General features: G+C 48.3%; 1 protein-coding gene across 1 annotated transcript in view; it reads right to left on the reverse strand.

Moving 5' to 3' along the window:
- Positions 1-10054: 10054 nt before the first annotated feature.
- The window catches only part of LOC134936574 (CD209 antigen-like protein C), a 74110-nt gene continuing 62773 nt past the window's right edge, over positions 10055-21391 (reverse strand). Inside the window, exons 8-9 of the mRNA XM_063931664.1 lie at positions 18954-19054; positions 10055-10396 (exon numbers count right to left, since the gene is read on the reverse strand). Of these exons, the coding sequence (XP_063787734.1) occupies positions 10273-10396; positions 18954-19054 (225 nt within the window). The 3' untranslated portion in view covers positions 10055-10272. The remainder of the gene's footprint in view (positions 10397-18953; positions 19055-21391) is intronic.

The following is a 21391-nucleotide window of genomic DNA, read 5'->3' on the forward strand; positions in this document are numbered from 1 at the left end:
TAGTGCTATTAGCATGATGCTGGTTCCTCCCTTAGGGAATACAGCCCTGCACTGACTGCCCTAAGGCTGTGTGTCTCCCTGCTATAGAGCCACCAGTCCTGGCTGACAAAACTCAAAGCTTTGGGGTGACCCCACATTTTTTTTCCTACAATTTGCTACTACCAGCCAAGACTGGCAGTGCTGGTTACCATTTAGAAAGGAAGATGTCATTTTTTTATTTTTTATTCTGTTTATTTCTTCAAAGAACACAGCTGACGGATCTGAAAGATCCAGGCATGTATGTAGCTATGGGGTTGCATTGCTATGGGGTCTAGAGGCTTAGGGGGCCCACCTATGGGGTCTGACACAACTGTACGCAGGTCACAAATGTGACTACCAGGTTGCCAAAATGGGATGCGATTGAGGATCCTGACAATTAGAATCCCGACGGATACCGAAGGTAAGTACTGGGGTTAAGGTTAGGAACTAGGTACAGGGTTAAGGTTAGGCTGTGGGGGTGGGTTGGCTTTATGCTGCCGGAGGGGCAAGTTAGAGATTGGGGTAGTATTAAAATACCAGGATCCATGGTGATGCCACTGTCAGCATCCTGATCATCAGGACTGTGACTGCCGGGATTTCACACCCATCTCCCCGGAATTGCCGCTAAGCACTGGGGCCTGATTCATGTGTGTAAGAAATTGCACATCTGCAAGAAAGTGGCTGTGCAATTCCGTGTCATCAAAATTCTAAAGCAGCAGGAGGCGTCTGTAGGAGATTCTGTGGATGACTCCTGTTTGTATTAGCGAGAATCTAAGTGCTGCGTCTGAGGATGCAGACTCTGATCACATTGCCAATGGTTTGAGGCACCAGCCACCATGTGTAAGCTGAAGCTTCTCAGGCTGGCTGTTGGATCCGGACACCTGGGTCCAGGAAGTCTGCATCCAACGATGCAAACCCTGGACCAGTCACTCCTTCAAAACCGGGGCGACCCGCCCCGTTTTGAAGAACTGTGCTGGGTGCTGCCTCCAGCCCTGAAATGCCACAGCATGTCAATCACGCTGTGGCTGATGGGGTTGTGAGCGATCTCGCAAGACCACCAAATATCATATTTGTACACAAACCATCGGGTTTGTGTACAAATATGAATTAGGCCCAGTGTGGCACTGTGTACTGGCAGCAGTACAAGTGGCATATTGTTACCATAAGCCACTACAATGTGACCTAATATGCCGTGGGGGCACTGTAAACTAGGGCACTACTATGGGGCATAACATTAACTAGGGCACTACTATGGGGCATAAAATGAACAACTGCTGTGGAAGAAGAAGAATGAAAGGGTCACTTTAAAACATTTTCTATGAGGTACACTAAGTTCTGGCTACAAGCAACTCATTTCTATCAATCTCGCATGTCAAAGGAAACTCCCTTTTTGTTTTGCTGCATTTTGGTCTATAGTTTTACAACCTTTCCATGATAAATCTTGTGGTCTGTTTGTAAAACATTGGGACAGTGATGTGCCTAGTGGTATTTCTCTGACGTCCTAGTGGATGCTGGGAACTCCGAAAGGACCATGGGGAATAGCGGCTCCGCAGGAGACTGGGCACAACTAAAGAAAGCTTTTAGGTCACCTGGTGTGCACTGGCTCCTCCCACTATGACCCTCCTCCAAGCCTCAGTTAGATTTTGTGCCAGGCCGAGGTTGGATGCACACTAGGGGCTCTCCTGAGCTTCTAAAAAGAAAGTATATAATTAGGTTTTTTATTTTACAGTGAGACCTGCTGGCAACAGGCTCACTGCATCGAGGGACTAAGGGGAGAAGAAGCGAACCTACCTGCTTGCAGCTAGCTTGGGCTTCTTAGGCTACTGGACACCATTAGCTCCAGAGGGATCGACCGCATGGAACTGGCCTTGGTGTTCGGTCCCGGAGCCGCGCCGCCGTCCCCCTTACAGAGCCAGAAGCAAGAAGAGGTCCGGAAAATCGGCGGCAGAAGACATCAGTCTTCACCAAGGTAGCGCACAGCACTGCAGCTGTGCGCCATTGCTCCTCATACACACTTCACACTCCGGTCACTGAGGGTGCAGGGCGCTAGGGGGGGGGCGCCCTGAGCAGCAATAAAAACACCTTGGCTGGCAAAAATACCACAATATATAGCCCCAGAGGCTATATATGTGATAATTACCCCTGCCAGAATCCATAAAAAAGCGGGAGAAAAGTCCGCGAAAAAGGGGCGGAGCTATCTCCTTCAGCACACTGGCGCCATTTCTCCTTCACAGCTCCGCTGGAAGGAAGCTCCCTGGCTCTCCCCTGCAGTCTACACTACAGAAAAGGGTAAAAAAGAGAGGGGGGGCACTAAATTTAGGCGCAGTATATATAACAGCAGCTATAGGGGACATAATTCAGTTAGTCCCTGCATTATATAGCGCTCTGGTGTGTGCTGGCATACTCTCACTCTGTCTCCCCAAAGGGCTTTTGTGGGTCCTGTCCTCTGTTAGAGCATTCCCTGTGTTTGTGCGGTGTGTCGGTACGGCTGTGTCGACATGTTTGATGAGGAAAATGATGTGGAAGCGGAGCAGATGCCTATAGAAGGGATGTCACCCCCTGCGGGGCAGACACCTGAGTGGATGGACTTATGGAAGGAATTGCGTGCACGTGTCGACTCCTTACACAAAAAATTTGACGACATGCCAAATGCGGGACAGTCGGCTTCTCAGCTCGTGCCTGTCCAGGCGTCTCAAAGGCCATCGGGGGCTCTAAAACGCCCGCTACCTCAGATGGCAGACGCGGATGTCGACACGGATACTGACACCATTGTCGACGACGATGAGTCTAGTCTAATGTCCACTAAGGCCATTCGTTGCATGATTGAAGCAATGAAAGAGGTGTTACAAATTTCTGATATAAACCCAGGTACCACTAAAAAGGGTATTATGTTTGGGGAGAAAAAACTACCCGTAGTTTTTCCCCCATCAGAAGAATTAAATGAAGTGTGTGAAGAAGCGTGGGCTTTCCCTGATAAAAGATTGGTAATCTCTAAGAAGTTACTAATGGCGTTCCCTTTCCCGCCAGAGGATAGGTCACGTTGGGAGACACCCCCTAGGGTGGATAAAGCGCTCACACGTTTGTCTAAAAAGGTGGCACTACCGTCTCCGGATACGGCCGCCCTCAAGGAACCTGCTGATAGAAAGCAGGAGGCGATCCTGAAGTCTGTATATACACACTCAGGCATTATACTTAGACCAGCTATTGCGTCAGCATGGATGTGCAGTGCTGCCGCTGCGTGGTCAGATTCCCTGTCAGAAAATATTGACACCCTAGACAGGGACACTATTCTGCTAACCATAGAGCATATAAAAGACTCAGTCTTATACATGAGAGATGCACAGAGGGAGATCTGCCGGCTGGCATCTAAAATAAGTGCATTGTCCATTTCTGCTAGGAGAGGCTTATGGACTCGCCAGTGGACAGGGGATGCAGATTCAAAAAGGCACATGGAAATTTTGCCTTATAAGGGTGAGGAGTTATTTGGGGATGGTCTCTCGGACCTAGTTTCCACAGCAACTGCTGGGAAGTCAGCATTTTTACCCCATGTTCCCTCACAGCCTAAAAAGGCGCCGTTTTATCAGGTACAGTCCTTTCGGACTCAGAAAAACAGGCGTGGAAAAGGCGGGTCCTTTCTGTCCAGAGGCAGAGGTAGGGGAAAAAGGCTGCAACAAACAGCAGGTTCCCAGGAGCAAAAGTCCTCCTCCGCTTCTTCCAAGTCCGCCGCATGATGGTGGGGCTCCACAGGCGGAGCCAGGTACGGTGGGGGGCCGCCTCAATAATTTCAGCGATCAGTGGGCTCGCTCACAGGTGGATCCCTGGATCCTGCAAATAGTATCTCAAGGGTACAAACTGGAATTCGAGGCGTCTCCACCCCACCGGTTCCTAAAATCTGCCTTGCCGATTACTCCTTCAGACAGGGAGGCTGTGCTAGCGGCAATTCACAAGCTGTATTCCCAGCAGGTGATAATCAAGGTGCCCCTACTTCAACAAGGACGGGGTTACTATTCCACACTGTTTGTGGTACCGAAACCGGACGGTTCGGTGAGACCCATTTTAAATTTGAAATCCTTGAACACATACATAAAAAAATTCAAGTTCAAGATGGAATCGCTCAGGGCGGTTATTGCAAGCCTGGACGAGGGGGATTACATGGTATCCCTGGACATCAAGGATGCTTACCTGCATGTCCCCATTTACTATCCTCACCAGGAGTACCTCAGATTTGTGGTACAGGATTGCCATTACCAATTCCAGACGCTGCCGTTTGGACTCTCCACGGCACCGAGGGTGTTTACCAAGGTAATGGCGGAAATGATGATACTCCTTCGAAGAAAGGGAGTTTTAATTATCCCGTACTTGGACGATCTCCTAATAAAGGCGAGGTCCAAGGAGCAGTTGTTGGTGGGAGTAGCACTATCTCAGGAGGTGCTACACCAGCACGGTTGGATTCTGAATATTCCAAAATCACAGCTGGTTCCGACGACACGTCTACTGTTCCTGGGTATGATTCTGGATACAGTCCAGAAAAAAGTGTTTCTCCCGGAGGAGAAAGCCAAGGAGCTGTCATCTCTAGTCAGAGACCTCCTGAAACCAAAACAGGTATCGGTGCATCACTGCACGCGGGTCCTGGGAAAGATGGTGGCTTCTTACGAAGCAATTCCTTTCGGCAGGTTCCATGCCAGAATCTTTCAGTGGGACCTGTTGGACCAATGGTCCGGATCGCATCTTCAGATGCATCGCCTAATAACCCTGTCTCCAAGAACCAGGGTGTCTCTGCTGTGGTGGCTGCAGAGTGCTCATCTTCTAGAGGGCCGCAGATTCGGCATACAGGACTGGGTCCTGGTGACCACGGATGCCAGCCTTCGAGGCTGGGGGGCAGTCACACAGGGAAGAAACTTCCAAGGACTATGGTCGAGTCAGGAGACTTCCCTACAAGAAAATCACATACTAACACTGTCAGCAGTGTTCATTCCGGGAGTGGACAACTGGGAAGCAGACTTTCTCAGCAGGCACGACCTCCACCCGGGAGAGTGGGGACTTCATCCAGAAGTCTTCACGCTGATTGTAAATCGATGGGAACGGCCACAGGTGGACATGATGGCGTCCCGCCTAAACAAAAAACTAGAGAGATATTGCGCCAGGTCAAGGGACCCTCAGGCGATAGCTGTGGACGCTCTAGTGACACCGTGGGTGTACCAGTCAGTTTATGTGTTCCCTCCTCTGCCTCTCATACCAAGGGTACTGAGAATAATAAGAAAACGAGGAGTAAGAACAATACTCGTGGTTCCGGATTGGCCAAGACGAGCGTGGTACCCGGAACTTCAAGAGATGATCTCAGAGGACCCATGGCCTCTGCCGCTCAGACAGGACCTGCTGCAGCAGGGGCCCTGTCTGTTCCAAGACTTACCGCGGCTGCGTTTGACGGCATGGCGGTTGAACGCCGGATCCTGAAGGAAAAGGGCATTCCGGAGGAAGTCATTCCTACGCTGATTAAAGCCAGGAAAGATGTAACTGCAAAGCATTATTACCGCATATGGCGGAAATATGTTGCTTGGTGTGAGGCCAAAAAGGCCCCAACAGAGGAATTTCAACTAGGTCGATTTCTGCATTTCCTACAAGCAGAAGTGACTATGGGCCTGAAATTAGGCTCCATTAAGGTACAGATCTCGGCTCTGTCGATTTTCTTCCAGAAAGAACTAGCTTCACTACCTGAAGTTCAGACGTTTGTGAAAGGAGTGCTGCATATTCAGCCCCCGTTTGTGCCTCCAGTGGCACCTTGGGACCTCAACGTGGTGTTGAGTTTCTTAAAATCACATTGGTTTGAGCCACTTAAAACCGTGGATCTAAAATATCTCACGTGGAAAGTGGTCATGTTATTGGCCTTGGCTTCAGCCAGGCGTGTGTCAGAATTGGCAGCTTTGTCATGTAAAAGCCCTTATCTGATTTTCCATATGGATAGGGCGGAATTGAGGACTCGTCCCCAGTTTCTCCCTAAGGTGGTATCAGCTTTTCACTTGAACCAACCTATTGTGGTGCCTGCGGCTACTAGGGACTTGGAGGATTCCAAGTTACTGGACGTAGTCAGGGCCTTGAAACTTTATGTTTCCAGGACGGCTAGAGTCAGGAAAACTGACTCGCTATTTATCCTGTATGCACCCAACATACTGGGTGCTCCTGCTTCTAAGCAGACTATTGCTCGCTGGATTTGTAGCACAATTCAGCTGGCGCATTCTGCGGCTGGACTGCCGCATCCTAAATCAGTAAAAGCCCATTCCACAAGGAAGGTGGGCTCATCTTGGGCGGCTGCCCGAGGGGTCTCGGCTTTACAACTTTGCCGAGCTGCTACTTGGTCAGGGGCAAACACGTTTGCAAAATTCTACAAATTTGATACCCTGGCTGAGGAGGACTTTGAGTTCTCTCATTCGGTGCTGCAGAGTCATCCGCACTCTCCCGCCCGTTTGGGAGCTTTGGTATAATTCCCATGGTCCTTTCGGAGTTCCCAGCATCCACTAGGACGTCAGAGAAAATAAGATTTTACTCACCGGTAAATCTATTTCTCGTAGTCCGTAGTGGATGCTGGGCACCCATCCCAAGTGCGGATTGTCTGCAATACTTGTACATAGTTATTGTTAACTAAAGGGTTATTGTTGAGCCATCTGTTGAGAGGCTCAGTTGTTTTCATACTGTTAAACTGGGTATAGTATCACGAGTTATACGGTGTGATTGGTGTGGCTGGTAGGAGTCTTACCCGGGATTCAAAATCCTTCCTTATTATGTCAGCTCGTCCGGGCACAGTGTCCTAACTGAGGCTTGAAGGAGCGTCATAGTGGAAGGAGCCAGTGCACACCAGGTGACCTAAAAGCTTTCTTTAGTTGTGCCCAGTCTCCTGCGGAGCCGCTATTCCCCATGGTCCTTTCGGAGTTCCCAGCATCCACTACGGACTACGAGAAATAGATTTACCGGTGAGTAAAATTTTATTTTCCTAAACTGGTGCTTGGGAGGACCTTATAAAATAGGCAGGATGCCAAACTGGTGGAAAACCTTTGAAAACTCGTCTGCTTTGCAAAACCTCCATTTAGTCAGTTTCTCCCTGAGAGTGCCACTAGGACTGTGTGCATCTGTTATCTACTTTACTAGGGGTTTGTAATAAATTTTCGGATGCACAAAAAGTATTATATTTAGAAACTAAGTAGACTTTACCAGTGACGTGCGGTGCGGTCAATGGCTGGGGAGGCAGTGGCTTCTCCAGTACATCCCCAGCAGCACAACGTAGTGCCCCCCTGTAGTGCCAGTTACACGTAGTGACCCCCCCTGTAGTGCCAGTTACACGTGGTGACCCCTCTGTAGTGCCAGTTACTCATGGTGACCCCCCCTGTAGTGCCAGTTACACATAGTGACCCCCCCTGTAGTGCCAATTACACGTAGTGACCCCCCTGTATTGCCAGTTACTCATGGTGACCCCCCTGTAGTGCCAGTTACTCATGGTGATCCCCCCTGTAGTGCCAGTTACACATAGTGACCCCCCCTGTAGTGCCAATTACACGTAGTGACCCCCCTGTATTGCCAGTTACTCATGGTGACCAGCCTGTAGTGCCAGTTACATGTAGTGATCCCTGTCTTGGATGTGGGGATGAGCTACCCTTCCTGCTCACACTACTTCAAATCGCCACTCTCACCTGATTCCTGGCAGAGTCGCCGGTGGGACAGTGCAGGAGGGAGGCCCAGTGCTGCTGCTGAGTATGCTGCCTGAGAGGAGGAGGAGAGCGCCGGCCGCCGCTGCTCTGGCCTTCCCGGCGCCACCTCCGTGCCCGCATATTGGATGATGCTGCCTCTGCGCTTTGCTGCCCCCGCTCCCCGCTGCTAGCAGCTGTGCCTGCGGAGTGAAAGAGATCAACAGGCACGGGCGGCACCGGCTACTACAGGCTCCCACTACTAGCAGTAGCAGGTGAGGACCCATTGATTGGAAGCTCCGAGTCCCTGGTCCCCCGCCGCCGCTTATGGGTGATTGGACCGCTGTCCAATCACATGTGCCTTGGTGACAGGGGCATGCTTCCTGTTAACGAGGCACTTCTATGGGTGCCGCTTTTTTCAATTTTTTCAATGGGCTTTTACAGACCTCTGCTTGCCCCCCCCCCCCTCTCTCTATCCTGTTCTCATTGCATACGGGAGGCACTGCTATCAGTGCCTCCCAAACTACTTTAATAAATTACAATGATTACAATAATATAAAGAGTATACTTATGACACAGAATATGTGTCATAAGTATCTTCTTTGTATTATCTTAATCATTAATGACAGGGGAATGACAGGGGAGGTACTGCCTCCCCTGACTGCACATCCCTGGACTTTACATCTTTTTCAAAGCATTCGCCAGAGGAGTCTATGCAAAGTTGCGTGCACTCAAACCACTTTGTGGTCCGAACCAAGTATGGGCCTAATTCAGACCTGATCGCACCTCCGCGAATTTGCAGAGGTTTGCAATCAGATAATCGCCGGCCAGGCAGAGTGAAAAACTGCCTCGTGCATGTCTGCGTACGCCGTGCGAAAAGCTTTGTATATGCCGGTCAGCTGCAAATCCGTTCGCAAATCACCATCTAATGATTTTTCCAGCGATCAAAAAAAATGCAGGATTTTTTTGCAGTTTAGCCTCGTGCCGGCGCATTACGATCTGTACGCATGCATAGTCGTTCGATAATCGTCCGCTGTGCGATTTCGCACAACAGCGATTAGGTCTGAATTAGGCCCTATGTCTTCTACATGCTGGATGAATGTCACCACTGCAGCTTCCAGTGACTCAAAACAAATCCCTTACATATTGCTTTGTGGGAACATGAAGAAGTCGCAGAAGGCCAGGTCTGGACTGTACGGCAGATGTCCAAGCTCCTAGATGTATTCATAGGCCAGAAAATCCACCACTTTCCTGGACTTGTGGGCAGGTGCTTTGTCGTGCTACGGGTGCAAACTCTTGGACAGAGCCTGGAAATGGCTTCCAGCACTTGCGGCAGGCACTGGTTGATTTACCAGCACCCAGTGACAGTGTGCTGCTGCATGAGTGCTACCTTAACTATGTGACCAGCCTTAGCCACAAAAACAGCCACCATTTGTGTGGCCATGCTACACTCATGTCTGAACTTCTGTGGTGGTGCATCACCAACTGGGGTCCACCGGGGCTACTGTTGTTTAGTCTCAGGGTCGAAACTGTGGACCCAGGATTCCTTGCCACTGATGATATCCCAGAGAGTTTGTGCCACCGCCATCACACCTGGCAAGCATATTGCAGCACCAAGTCACACCGAGCCTCCTTCTGCTCTTGAGTCAGGCCAAGCTTTTCGTGGAGTACCAAGGGGATGCCTATTTCCTTTTCTAATTGGGCCATGGTCACCCTGGTGTCCACCTCAACTGTGACTTTCATGGCAGCAAGGTTGTCTTCGATGATGGCGGATACAGGTTGGCCAGAGTGCTCCTCGTCTTCCAGGGACCGCCTCCTGCACTGAAATTCTGCAAAGCACTCTAACACAGTGGTTTGGGACGGTGCTTCCTCCCCAAAACAGCTTGCAGTCGGTCAAAACTCTCCTGCTATCGCACACCAGTCTTGTAGTCATAGAAGATCATGACTCTCCTGTGGCCTTTGTTGAGCTCCATAAAAAGGTTGTAAAGAAAGGGAAGATGCTGACTTCTTTGGTGTGCAGCGCGGCTTATATATGGTCTGTGCCTTGGCATTTCACAAGAACTTTAGTCAGAGATTACAGTTCACAGCCCTCCCTATAGTGCCTGACCCTAACCTCCCCGAGCCACAGCTTAACCATTGGCATCCTTAGAATGTCACCTATACAAGGCAAAATGGTATCTGTCGGCCATGTCGCATGGAGCTGTCGACAGTTTGAATGTCAACATGGTTACTGTTGACTATATGACCGGATACCGGAATCAGTAACAATCCGCAGAAACTGTAGCATATGGTCTCCCTCACAATCACCAAGTAATAGCAGCATTTTCACATACAGTATAGACATAACAGCAAAGAGACACCTCTGCATTATTCTGAACTCTTTATTTACTAGTACTTTATTTCTGAGCATTGTAATAATCAGTTTAAATGTGATATATCCTCTATACACTACATTATGGTATGGATACCTAATAGTTTCTGTCAGTGATACAAATGGTTCTGTCATATCAGAACAGCTGGTACAATAATTGCGTCCTGTGTCGCCATGGAGATGGGGAAGGTGTGTCCATACACCACAGATTCACTCTCGCTTACAGATGAATTTATTCTTCTTTGCACAGCCCACATCATTCCATCCACCTAATTTCATCTCCACACAATGTTCCATAAGGCTAATGTTATTGGGCTCTGCAGGGCTCCAGTTGCTGAAAGTACAACATTAAATTCATGACCAAACCAAATTCTACTTTTTGATCATCTACTCAAACTAAATTGTATAATGGCCCTCATTCCGAGTTGTTCGCTCGGTAAAAATCTTCGCATCGCAGCGATTTTCCGCTTAATGCGCATGCGCAATGTCCACACTGCGACTGCGCCAAGTAAATTTGCTATGCACTTAGTAATTTTACTCACGGCTTTTTCATCGTTCTGGCGATCGTAATGTGATTGACAGGAAATGGGTGTTACTGGGCGGAAACAGGCCGTTTTATGGGCGTGTGGGAAAAAACGCTACCGTTTCCGGAAAAAACGCAGGAGTGGCCGGAGAAACGGAGGAGTGTCTGGGCGAACGCTGGGTGTGTTTGTGACGTCAAACCAGGAACGACAAGCACTGAACTGATCGCAGATGCCGAGTAAGTCTGAAGCTACTCAGAAACTGCTACGAGGTGTGTAATCGCAATATTGCGATTACTTCGTTCGCAATTTTAAGATGCTAAGATTCACTCCCAGTAGGCGGCGGCTTAGCGTGAGCAACTCTGCTAAAATCGCCTTGCGAGCGAACAACTCGGAATGACCTCCAATGTTATAACCATGACAAATAGGTCTGATGCAACAAATATCTTTATTTTCTAATCTTTAACAGCAGAAAACCATACAAAGTTTCACCCCAGAGTTCTATTGGCTAGGTCGCCCAAATATTTTAATAATAAGCGCTCCATTTAAGAAAGAGTCATAACCAGAGACGTATCTAGAGAGGAGGGGACCCGTGTGCGGTCTCCGGGTGTGGTCCCCCTCCTCTCCCGTAGCCAGCACCACCGCTGCTACCGCTCTTAGCACTGAGACTCTGGCACAGTGCCAGAGTCTACAGAGCATGCGCCATTTTTTCGGAGTCCTGCACATGCGTTGTAGACTCTGGCACTGTGCCAGAGTCTCTAGTGCTCCGGGCGCTAGCAGGGGTGGTGCTGGCTACGGGAGAGGAGAGGGCCCACACACGGTCACCGATGGACGCCAGAAAGGTAAGTATAGAAGAAATGGGTGCAGTGTGTGCGGTGCGGGCCCCCTGTGGACCCAGGGGCCCATGTGCACTACACACACTGCACCCATTATAGATACACCACTGGGCATAACCCATTTAGCAATTGCTAAAGGGGCTATGTCCTCTGGCCCTCATTCCGAGTTGATCGCTCGCAAGGCGAATTTAGCAGAGTTGCTCAGGCTAAGCCTACGCCTACTGGGAGTGTATCTTAGCTTCTTAAAATTGCGACCGATGTATTCGCAATATTGCGATTACAAACTACTTAGCAGTTTCAGAGTAGCTTCAGACTTACTCGGCATCTGCGATCAGTTCAGTGCTTGTCGTTCCTGGTTTGACGTCATAAACACACCCAGCGTTCGCACAGACACTCCCCCGTTTCTCCGGCCACTCCTGCGTTTTTTCCGGAAACGGTAGCGTTTTTATCCACACGCCCCGAAAACGCCGTGTTTCCGCCCAGTAACACCCATTTCCTGTCAATCACACTACGATCGCCGGAGCGAAGAAAAAGCCGTGAGTAAAAATACTATCTTCATGGTAAAATTACTTGGCGCAGTCGCAGTGCGAATATTGCGCATGCGTACTAAGCGGAATTTCACTGCGATGCGATGAAAATTACCGAGCGAACGACTCGGAATGAGGGCTTCTGTTCTGTATTTAACAAACAGAAGTAAGCTTAGCTTACCTCTATGTCAATGTGCCGCTTACACAATTTATAGATGGCATTAGCAGAATGACTGACCTTGATGAGTCCCCACAGGGTATAAGTGCAATTTCAGTTTAAAATGGAGGTGGAAAGGGTGTGTGCACAGGAGAACCAATCTCAAGCTGCAATGTCTTGGTTGTGACTTGTGGGCATGTGATTGGTCATCCCACTCCCCACCTCTTCTTGGTCCTTGGCTGGGTGTGTGAGAGGGGTGGAGGAACTGGCTCCAGATGGAGGAGGAGTATGTTAGTGAAATAGCTATCCCCTAGACACCGTGACAACATTTTGTGAGCTAAACCAGTATTTATTACAATGAAGATTATGAATTCTATACAAATGACAAGACACAAGACTGCAGCCTATACATTTAGTAGAAACCACTGATGTGACTTTATGGGAGCATCTATGAAGTGGACGTTTTACCCAGAAGCAATTTCTCTTACGTCCTAGAGGATGCTGGGGACTCCAAAAGGACCATGGGGTATAGACGGGATCCGCAGGAGACATGGGCACACTAAAAGACTTTGACTGGGTGTGAACTGGCCCCTCCCTCCATGCTCCTCCTCCAGACCCCAGTTAGTTAGATTATGTGCCCAGGAGTGACTGGACACACACTAGGGGAGCTCTACTGAGTTTCTCTGGAAAGACTTTTGTTAGGTTTTTTATTTTCAGGGAGACCTGCTGGCTACAGGCTCCCTGCATCGTGGGACTGAGGGGAGAGAAGTCAGACCTACTTCTTCTTAGTTCAAAGGCTCTGCTTCTTAGACTACTGGACACCATTAGCTCCAGAGGGTTCGATCACTTGGTACGCCTAGCTGCTTGTTCCCGGAGCCGCGCCGTCACCCCCCTAACAGAAGCCAGAAGAGAGAAGCCGGGTGAGTATTAGAAGAACAGAAGGCTTCAGATGGCAGAAGACTTCAGTGACGGAGGTACAGAGCAGCGGTCGCGCTGCGCTCCATGCTCCCACACACACAACGGCACTCACAGGGTGCAGGGTGCTGGGGGGGGGGGGGAGCGCCCTGGGCAGCAGTTACTGAAGGCTTTTTTACACTGGCACAAGGCATATTCGGTGCCCGGGCACCGTATACGATACCCCCGCCAGTATAAAGAATTCAAATTTGAGCAGGACTACAGCGCGCCGGGGAGGGGCGGGGCTTAGCCGCACAGCTCAGCAGAGCCATTTTCTCTCTCCACAGCCGCTGCAGAGACGCTGGCCCGGACCTCCAAGCTCCTTACAAGTAACAGGGAGCAAAACGGGAGGGGGGGGGGGGGGGGGGGTGGCACGTGCAATTTGGTGCTCTATATGTTTACTACAGCGCAAACACCATATGTCATTTGTTTGTAGTATATGGCCGCTGGGGTGTGAGCTGGCATACTCCCTCTGTGTTCTCTCTACAGGCTTCCCTGTGGGTCTGTCCCCTTTATTTGGCCGGTGTGAGTGTGGGTGTGTCGGTACTACGTGTCGACATGTCTGAGGCTGAGTGTTCCTCCCCGGAGGAGGTTACTGGGGGCGCAGAAATGGATTTGGGAATGACTCTGTCGGCTCAGCCGACGGCTGATTTTGTGAATATGTTGAGTACACTGAATGCGAATGTGGCTTTATTGTCTCAGAGGCTGGATAAATCTGATTCTCAGACACAAACATGGAGGAAATCCATGGAGGACGCTTTGTCTCAAGTACAGACCCCCTCAGGGTCACATAAACGTTCATTTACCCAGATGGCAGATACTGATACCGACACAGACTCTGATTCCAGTGTCGATTTCAATGAGGCTACTTTACATCCAAAGGTAGTTAAGAGTATTCAGTACATGATTGTGGCTATTAAAGATGTTTTGCATATTTCTGAAGAACCCCCTGTTCCAGATAAGTGGGTTTGTTTGTATAAAGGAAAAAAGCCTGAGGTGACGTTTCCCCCCTCTCATGAACTGATCGCTCTTTGTGAAAAGGCTTGGGAGTCGCCTGACAAAAGGTGGCAGATTCCCAAGAGAATTCTAATGGCATATCCTTTCCCCTCTGACGACAGGGAGAAATGGGAGTCGTCACCCAACGTGGACAAGACTCTATCCCGATTGTCCAAAAAGGTGGCGCTTCCGTCTCCATTGAAGGCCATTTTCGTTACTACTGGTGCATTACTCAGACCTGCTGTGGCGTCGGCGTGGGTGAGTAGTGCTATTGCTAAGTGGGCTGATAATTTAGCTTCTGATATGGATACCTTTGATAAGGATAACATTCTTTTGACTCTTGGTTATATCAAGGACGCTGCAGATTACCTAAAGGATGCGGCGAGGGATATTGGCCTCTTGGGATCGAGAGCCAATGCCATGGCAGTCTCGGCCAGGAGGGCGCTGTGGATTCATCAATGGAATGCTGATGCTGACTCCAAGAAAGCTATGGAAGCTCTTCCTTTTAAAGGTAGTGTCTTGTTTGGTGATGGCCTTGCTGACCTGGTGTCTACCGCTACTGCGGGTAAGTCATCTTTTCTTCCTTATGTTCCCACACAACAGAAAAAGGCGCCCCATTATCAGATGCAGTCCTTTCGGCCTAATAAATACAAAAAAGTAAAGGGCTCGTCCTTCCTCGCTTCAAAGGGTAGAGGAAGGGGAAAGAGGTCACCTGCCGTGCCTGGCACCCAGGACCAAAAGTCCTCCCCCGCCTCTACCAAGTCCACTGCATGACGCTGGGGCTCCCCTGCGGGAGTCCGTGCCGGTGGGGGGCTGTCTCCGATTCTTCAGTCAGGTCTGGGTTCAATCGGCCCTGGATCCTTGGGTCTTAGACATAGTCTCCCAAGGGTACAAACTGGAGTCTCTGGAGATGCCGCCCCCCCCGCCGCTTTTTCAAGTCGGCCTTGCCAGTTTCTCTTCCAGAAAGGGAAGTAGTAAATGCTGCAATACAAAAGCTGTGTCAACAGAGGGTCATTGTACCGGTTCCCCTGTCCCAACGGGGGGAAGGGTTCTGTTCGAGCCTCTTTGTAGTGCCGAAGCTGGACTGCTCGGTCAGACCGATTCTGAACCTAAAATCCCTCAATCCATACTTGAAAACTTTCAAGTTCAAGATGGAATCTCTTCGAGCTGTGATCTCCAGCCTAGAAGGGGAGATTTTATGGCGTCAGTCGACATAAAGGATGCCTACTTACATGTCCCGATATATCCTCCTCATCAGGCCTTCCTAAGATTTGCGGTGCAGGATTGTCATTACCAATTTCAGACGTTGCCGTTTGGACTTTCCACGGCCCGAGGGTTTTTACCAAGGTAATGGCAGAAATGATGGTACTCCTTCGCAAGCAGGGGGTCACAATTATCCCGTACTTGGACGATCTCCTGATAGAGGCGAGATCAAAGGAAAAGTTGCTAAGAAATGTGGAACTCTCCCTGTCGATTCTGCGACATCACGGTTGGATTCTAAATTTGCCGAAGTCTCAGTTGATCCCGACAAATCGGCTGCCCTTCTTGGGCATGATCCTAGACACGGAACTACAGAGTGTTTCTTCCGGCGGACAAAGCTCTGGAAATCCAGACCATGGTCAAGGAACTTCTGAGACCGGCAAAAGTGTCGATTCATCAATGCACTCGGGTGCTAGGGAAGATGGTTGCGGCTTACAAAGCCATTCCATTTGGCAGGTTTCATGCCCGGGTGTTTCAGTGCGATCTGCTGAATAAATGGTCCGGGTCTCACCTACACATGCACCGGAAAATAAGTCTATCTTCCAGGACCAGGATTTCTCTCCTGTGGTGGCTGCACGGTTCTCACCTCCTAGAGGGACGCCGTTTCGGAATCCAGGACTGGGTCCTGCTGACCACAGATGCAAGTCTCCGAGGCTGGGGTGCAGTCACGTAAGGGAGAAGTTTCCAGGGAAAATGGTCCAGCCAGGAATCTTGTCTCCACATAAATGTCCTCGAATTAAGAGCCATTTACAACGGCCTCCTGCAGGCGAAGAACCTTCTTCATGGTCTCCCTGTCCTGATCCAGTCGGACAATATAACAGCGGTGGCGTACGTAAACCGCGAAGGCGGAATAAGGAGCAGGGCGGCAATGGCGGAGGACACAAGAGTTCTCCGCTGGGCGGAACAGCACGTGAGCGCTCTGTCAGCAGTCTTCCTTCCGGGCGTGGACAACTGGGAAGCAGACTTCCTCAGCAGACACGATCTCCATCCAGGAGAGTGGGCTCTTCATCAAGAGGTATTTGCAGAAGTAACAAGGAATTGGGGAATTCCTCAAATAGACATGATGGCGTCTCGCCTCAACAAGAAGCTTCCAAAGTATTGTTCCAGGTCAAGGGACCCCCAAGCCAGTGCAGTGTACGCCCTGGTAACTCTGTGGGTGTTTCAGTCGGTGTATATGTTCCCTCCTCTTCCTCTCATTCCAAGAGTGTTGAAGATTATAAGGCGGACAAGGTTCAGGCAATACTCGTCGTTCCCGATTGGCCACGGAGGGCCTGGTATCCGGATCTTCAGGAGTTACTAGTAGAAGATCCATGGCCCCTTCCTCTACGAGAGGACCTGTTACTGCAGGGGCCCTGCGTGTTTCCGGACTTACCGCGGCTGCGTTTGACGGCATGGAGGTTGAACGCCAGATCCTAGCTCGGAAAGGTATTCCCGGGGGGGTCATCCCCACTCTCCTTAAGGCTAGAAAGGAGGTCACGGCGAAACATTATCACCGTGTTTGGAGAAAATATGTGTCGTGGTGTGAAACCAAAGCGGCCCCTGTAGAGGCGTTTCATTTGGTTCGTTTCCTCCATTTTTTGCAGGCAGGCGTGGATGCAGGCCTGAAATTGGGTTCCATCAAAGTGCAAATTTCGACTTTATCTTTTTTCTTTCAAAAAGAATTGTCCGTCCTTCCTGAGGTTCAGACTTTTGTGAAGGGAGTGTTGCATACCCATCCTCCGTTTGTGCCACCCGTGGCACCCTGGGATCTTGAAGTGGTGTTACAGTTTCTTATGTCTCACTGGTTTGAACCTTTGCGAAAGGTTGAGTTAAAGTTTCTCACTTGGAAAGTGGTCATGCTTTTGGCTTTGGCCTCTGCCAGAAGAGTGTCAGAATTGGCGGCTTTGTCTCACAAGAGCCCGTATTTGATTTTTCTTGAGGATAGAGCGGAATTGAGGACTCGTCAACAATTTCTGCCGAAGGTAGTTTCTTCGTTTCACATAAATCAACCTATTGTGGTACCGGTGGCTACGGAGGCTGTGGCAGTCCCAAAATCTCTTGATGTCGTAAGAGCTTTGAAAATTTATGTCGCCAGGACGGCTCTTGTTAGGAAAACGGAAACACTGTTTGTCCTGTATGCCTCCAACAAGATTGGAAATCCTGCTTCCAAGCAGACCATTGCACGCTGGATCTGTAATACGATTCAACACGCTCATTCTTCGGCTGGTTTGCTGTTGCCGAAGTCAGTAAAGGCCCATTTCACCAGGAAAGTGGGCTCGACTTGGGCGGCTGCCCGAGGGGTCTCGGCACTTCAACTTTGCCGAGCAGCTACGTGGTCGGGTTCAAACACTTTTGCTAAGTTCTATAAGTTTGATACCCTGGCTGAGGAGGACCTCATGTTTGCTCAATCGGTGCTGCAGAGTCGTCCGCACTCTCCCGCCCGGTCTGGAGCTTTGGTATAGACCCCATGGTCCTTTAGGAGTCCCCAGCATCCTCTAGGACGTAAGAGAAAATAGGATTTTAATACCTACCGGTAAATCCTTTTCTCCTAGTCCGTAGAGGATGCTGGGCGCCCATCCCAGCGCGGACTGTTTCTTGCAGTTTGTATTGCTACTTGTTGTTTTCGGTTGCACAAGGGTTGTGTATCAGTTGTGTTCAGCTTGTTGCTGTTGTTAGTTCATACTGTTATCTGGTATTCCTGCTATTCCAGTTGTACGGTGTGTTTGTGGTGTGGGCTGGTATGTTTCTCGCCTTAGTTTAACAAAAATCCTTTCCTCGAAATGTCCGTCTCCCCTGGGCACAGTTCCTATAGCTAGGGTCTGGAGGAGGGGCATGGAGGGAGGAGCCAGTTCACACCCAGTCAAAGTCTTTTAGTGTGCCCATGTCTCCTGTCTATACCCCATGGTCCTTTTGGAGTCCCCAGCATCCTCTACGGACTAGGAGAAAAGGATTTACCGGTAGGTATTAAAATCCTATTATATACAGCCACCGTAGGATGAAGCAATATTTATTATAATGTAGATTATCAGTTCTTGAGTCGTCCAGCCAGACCCTGGGGCCAGTCCCATTCAGCTGGTTGGGAGGTGGTTAATAGACAGTTACAAGGTCAACAGTCAATAGGTCGACACCCTAGGGTCAACAGGTCGACAATCAAAAGGCCAACGTCAACCTTTACAATGTCTATCTTCTGTATCACACCCCAGCTGGTTTTCCCAAAGTTCTGATAGTTCTGTAATGCAGAACCAGCAAATCAATTTACCTCACAATTTTAAAATAGCTGAGATGGGAGTGTCTTGGAGGACCAGAGGACCAATCAGAGATGTATCCTACCTCTAACCTCTGTCCCCTGTGGCACGCAGAACTGAGGAGTATAAAATGGCTGCAATTAGCAGCACTGTGGCTCTGGCTAGGGGAAGGAGCACCGTAGTAAAGCTTTACTTGCAGCTGATAGCGCAGATTTAAATAAATTATTTCAGAGATCAAGAAAATATTAATATGATTAACTGGTTCTATTTTATTTTGAGAAGCCTCTATACTGAATAGCATACCTGTGTGCTTCCCAAAAAAATTCAGCGCATAACATCGGTGAACAAAATTTAAGCTATGGGAATTGTTTTTCCCCCTTTTTTAAGTCACCGACACAGTTTATTAAATTGCTCACCTGAAAGCAAGATCTGAACCATCAACCCATTTCCAAGTGTTAGACAATAACTTCAAGCCAATCCAAAATGTCTCCCCACCAATGAATGGCTGCAAGGCATCCTGGGAAGAGATCAGGAGTGCAGGACAAGAAGAATACATAGATTGTTGAGAACAAAATGCATGAATGAACATACTGAAAGAAAACTCACAGCTATACGCTTGCACTGTAGACGTGGAAACCAAATTAACACATCCTTAAACTTCCCCTGCTGTACTAGACTGTACCACAGTGCCCTGGATCAAATGAAACCAAAGCAGTTGTATAATATTTCTGAGCGTGTGTATTTATTAAAGGAAAAACATTAGATTTCTTGCTTAGAAAAAGACACACACAATATTTTTTCTTAGAAATCATATATTGAATTTTTATCTTTTTAATAAACAATAATAAAATAATATGATAAAATGTATGTAATACTTAGAAATTAAGACAAAAGCGTATTTCATATATTTTTACAGTCTTCTAAAAAGTTCAGGTTTGTACCAGTATCTCTCTAACATACAGGCCCTTATATATAATAGGCTGTGATTTGCTGGTCCTGGCGAGATTCTGGCAGTGTAGCCGGTAGATTTAAGCATAACCGGGTTTTGGTTTAAAACCAATTGTTGCTTTAAATCTAGCGGCTATCTCGCTGAATTCACCCCGGGACCAATTAGTCATAAAGGCCACACTGTAACTGCAATGATATTGCACATTATGGGTAATGCCACTCATTTTACCGAGCACTGTGGTTGCAACGTGCCGCCGTTACGAGCGGTTGCACACCCTTCCTACAACACATGGCTCAGATAATGTCATTGAATTGCCCCCTTGTTGTCCAGCCCAGTACACACTGAAGCCTACCTGGCCAAGTCTACAAGCCAGAACTTTTAGAATACTGTAAAATGTTTCAAATATGTTTTTATGTATGTTACTTTCAGTCTAAATTTGTATTTACTGTCTTATTATATTGGTTAGAAAGACAAAAATGTCATTATTATTTTTTTATAATAAATCATATCTCGACTGATTTATAATAAATTGAATATTTTCAATTAATTAATATCAGTGGGAGTAGGAAACATCTGCAGAATTATGGCAGCATCACATCCCTGCAGACGTAGGAAGAATATACAGAAAGAGGAACCAGGGAAACACAGTTCTCTTTTCTTAGGTCCAACAATAATGATCACTTTGCCAAACATATATCTTATTTAAAAAAAAAGCTAAAAAGTCCCTGGGTGTGGTACAGAAGATCTACAATGTCTAGGTTGACAGTCATTAGGTCGACCCCATATTGTCGACGTGCATTAGGTCAACACTGACAAAAGGTTGACATGGACAAAAGGGGGGACCTATGAAAGGTCGACATAGGAAAATGTCGACAGGTACAAAAGGTCAACACTGGGAATGGTCGACACATTTTTTATTGTGGTGTCGTTTTCACCGTCAGAGCACAGGGAATCCCAGTCAGTGCACGGTGTCCCATTGCATGGCTTGCTACACTCACCATAATGCTCCTCTACCGCTGCGCTCAGCGCAGGTTACTATTACCAGCCGTAGTCCACGTGGATGGTAAAGTATGAAAAGGTTATAAAAAAAAATGAAAACCTTAAAAAGTTGTGTTGACGTGTTGACCATATGTGTGACGACCATTGCCACGTTGACCATTTGAACCTGTCGACATCTTCCAGTGTTGACCTTTCTTCCATGTCGACATATCCATGTCAACCTAATGCAAGTCGACCATATGGGATTGGCCTATTGACTGTCGACCTAAACATTGTCTGTCTATACATTGGAACCCAAAGTCCGTGCCATAGAAAGATTAAAGATCAGATTTACAAGCGTGTTTATTTCATGTTGTGTTGTGGTTTCTTTATGTATTTATGATCTGGCAGCAAAACGCGTGGCTGTGAATTTAGCCCAAATACAGTTACCATGATCTTTAGCTACCTTTGTCTGTGGTTCCTTTCCCAGGTCAGAAAAGGTAGAATACAAATATCTGACAGTGGGATTCAGCTATAATCTCATCCCTCAGCCATGTAATAAAGTCATGTAATAAGTTTGCATAAAGAACTAGAAGATTTGCAGGCTAGAAGAGAATCTTGTTGTACAAAGAAGGAAACTCCACAGAGTGGGTGCAGCCTAGTGAGGAATGAGATGTAATGAGTGAGGAGGAAAGATGCAGAGGGGGTCCAGCTAGGAGCTATATTGAGGCAAGTGAGGAAATACATGGTGGTGCAGCTTTGTTATTGCCATTATATATTTGTAAAAGTGTTTTATACTGAATACAGTAACATACTTGCCTACCCTCCCAGAATGTTCGGGAGGCTCATGAATATTGAGAGGCTCTTCCAGACTCCCAAAAGAGTAGGCAAGTCTCCACCCACTTCCTGAGTGAAGTGGGTATTTCA

This window comes from Pseudophryne corroboree, chromosome 6, assembly GCF_028390025.1.
Source record: "Pseudophryne corroboree isolate aPseCor3 chromosome 6, aPseCor3.hap2, whole genome shotgun sequence".
Classification (NCBI taxonomy): Eukaryota; Metazoa; Chordata; class Amphibia; order Anura; family Myobatrachidae; genus Pseudophryne; species Pseudophryne corroboree.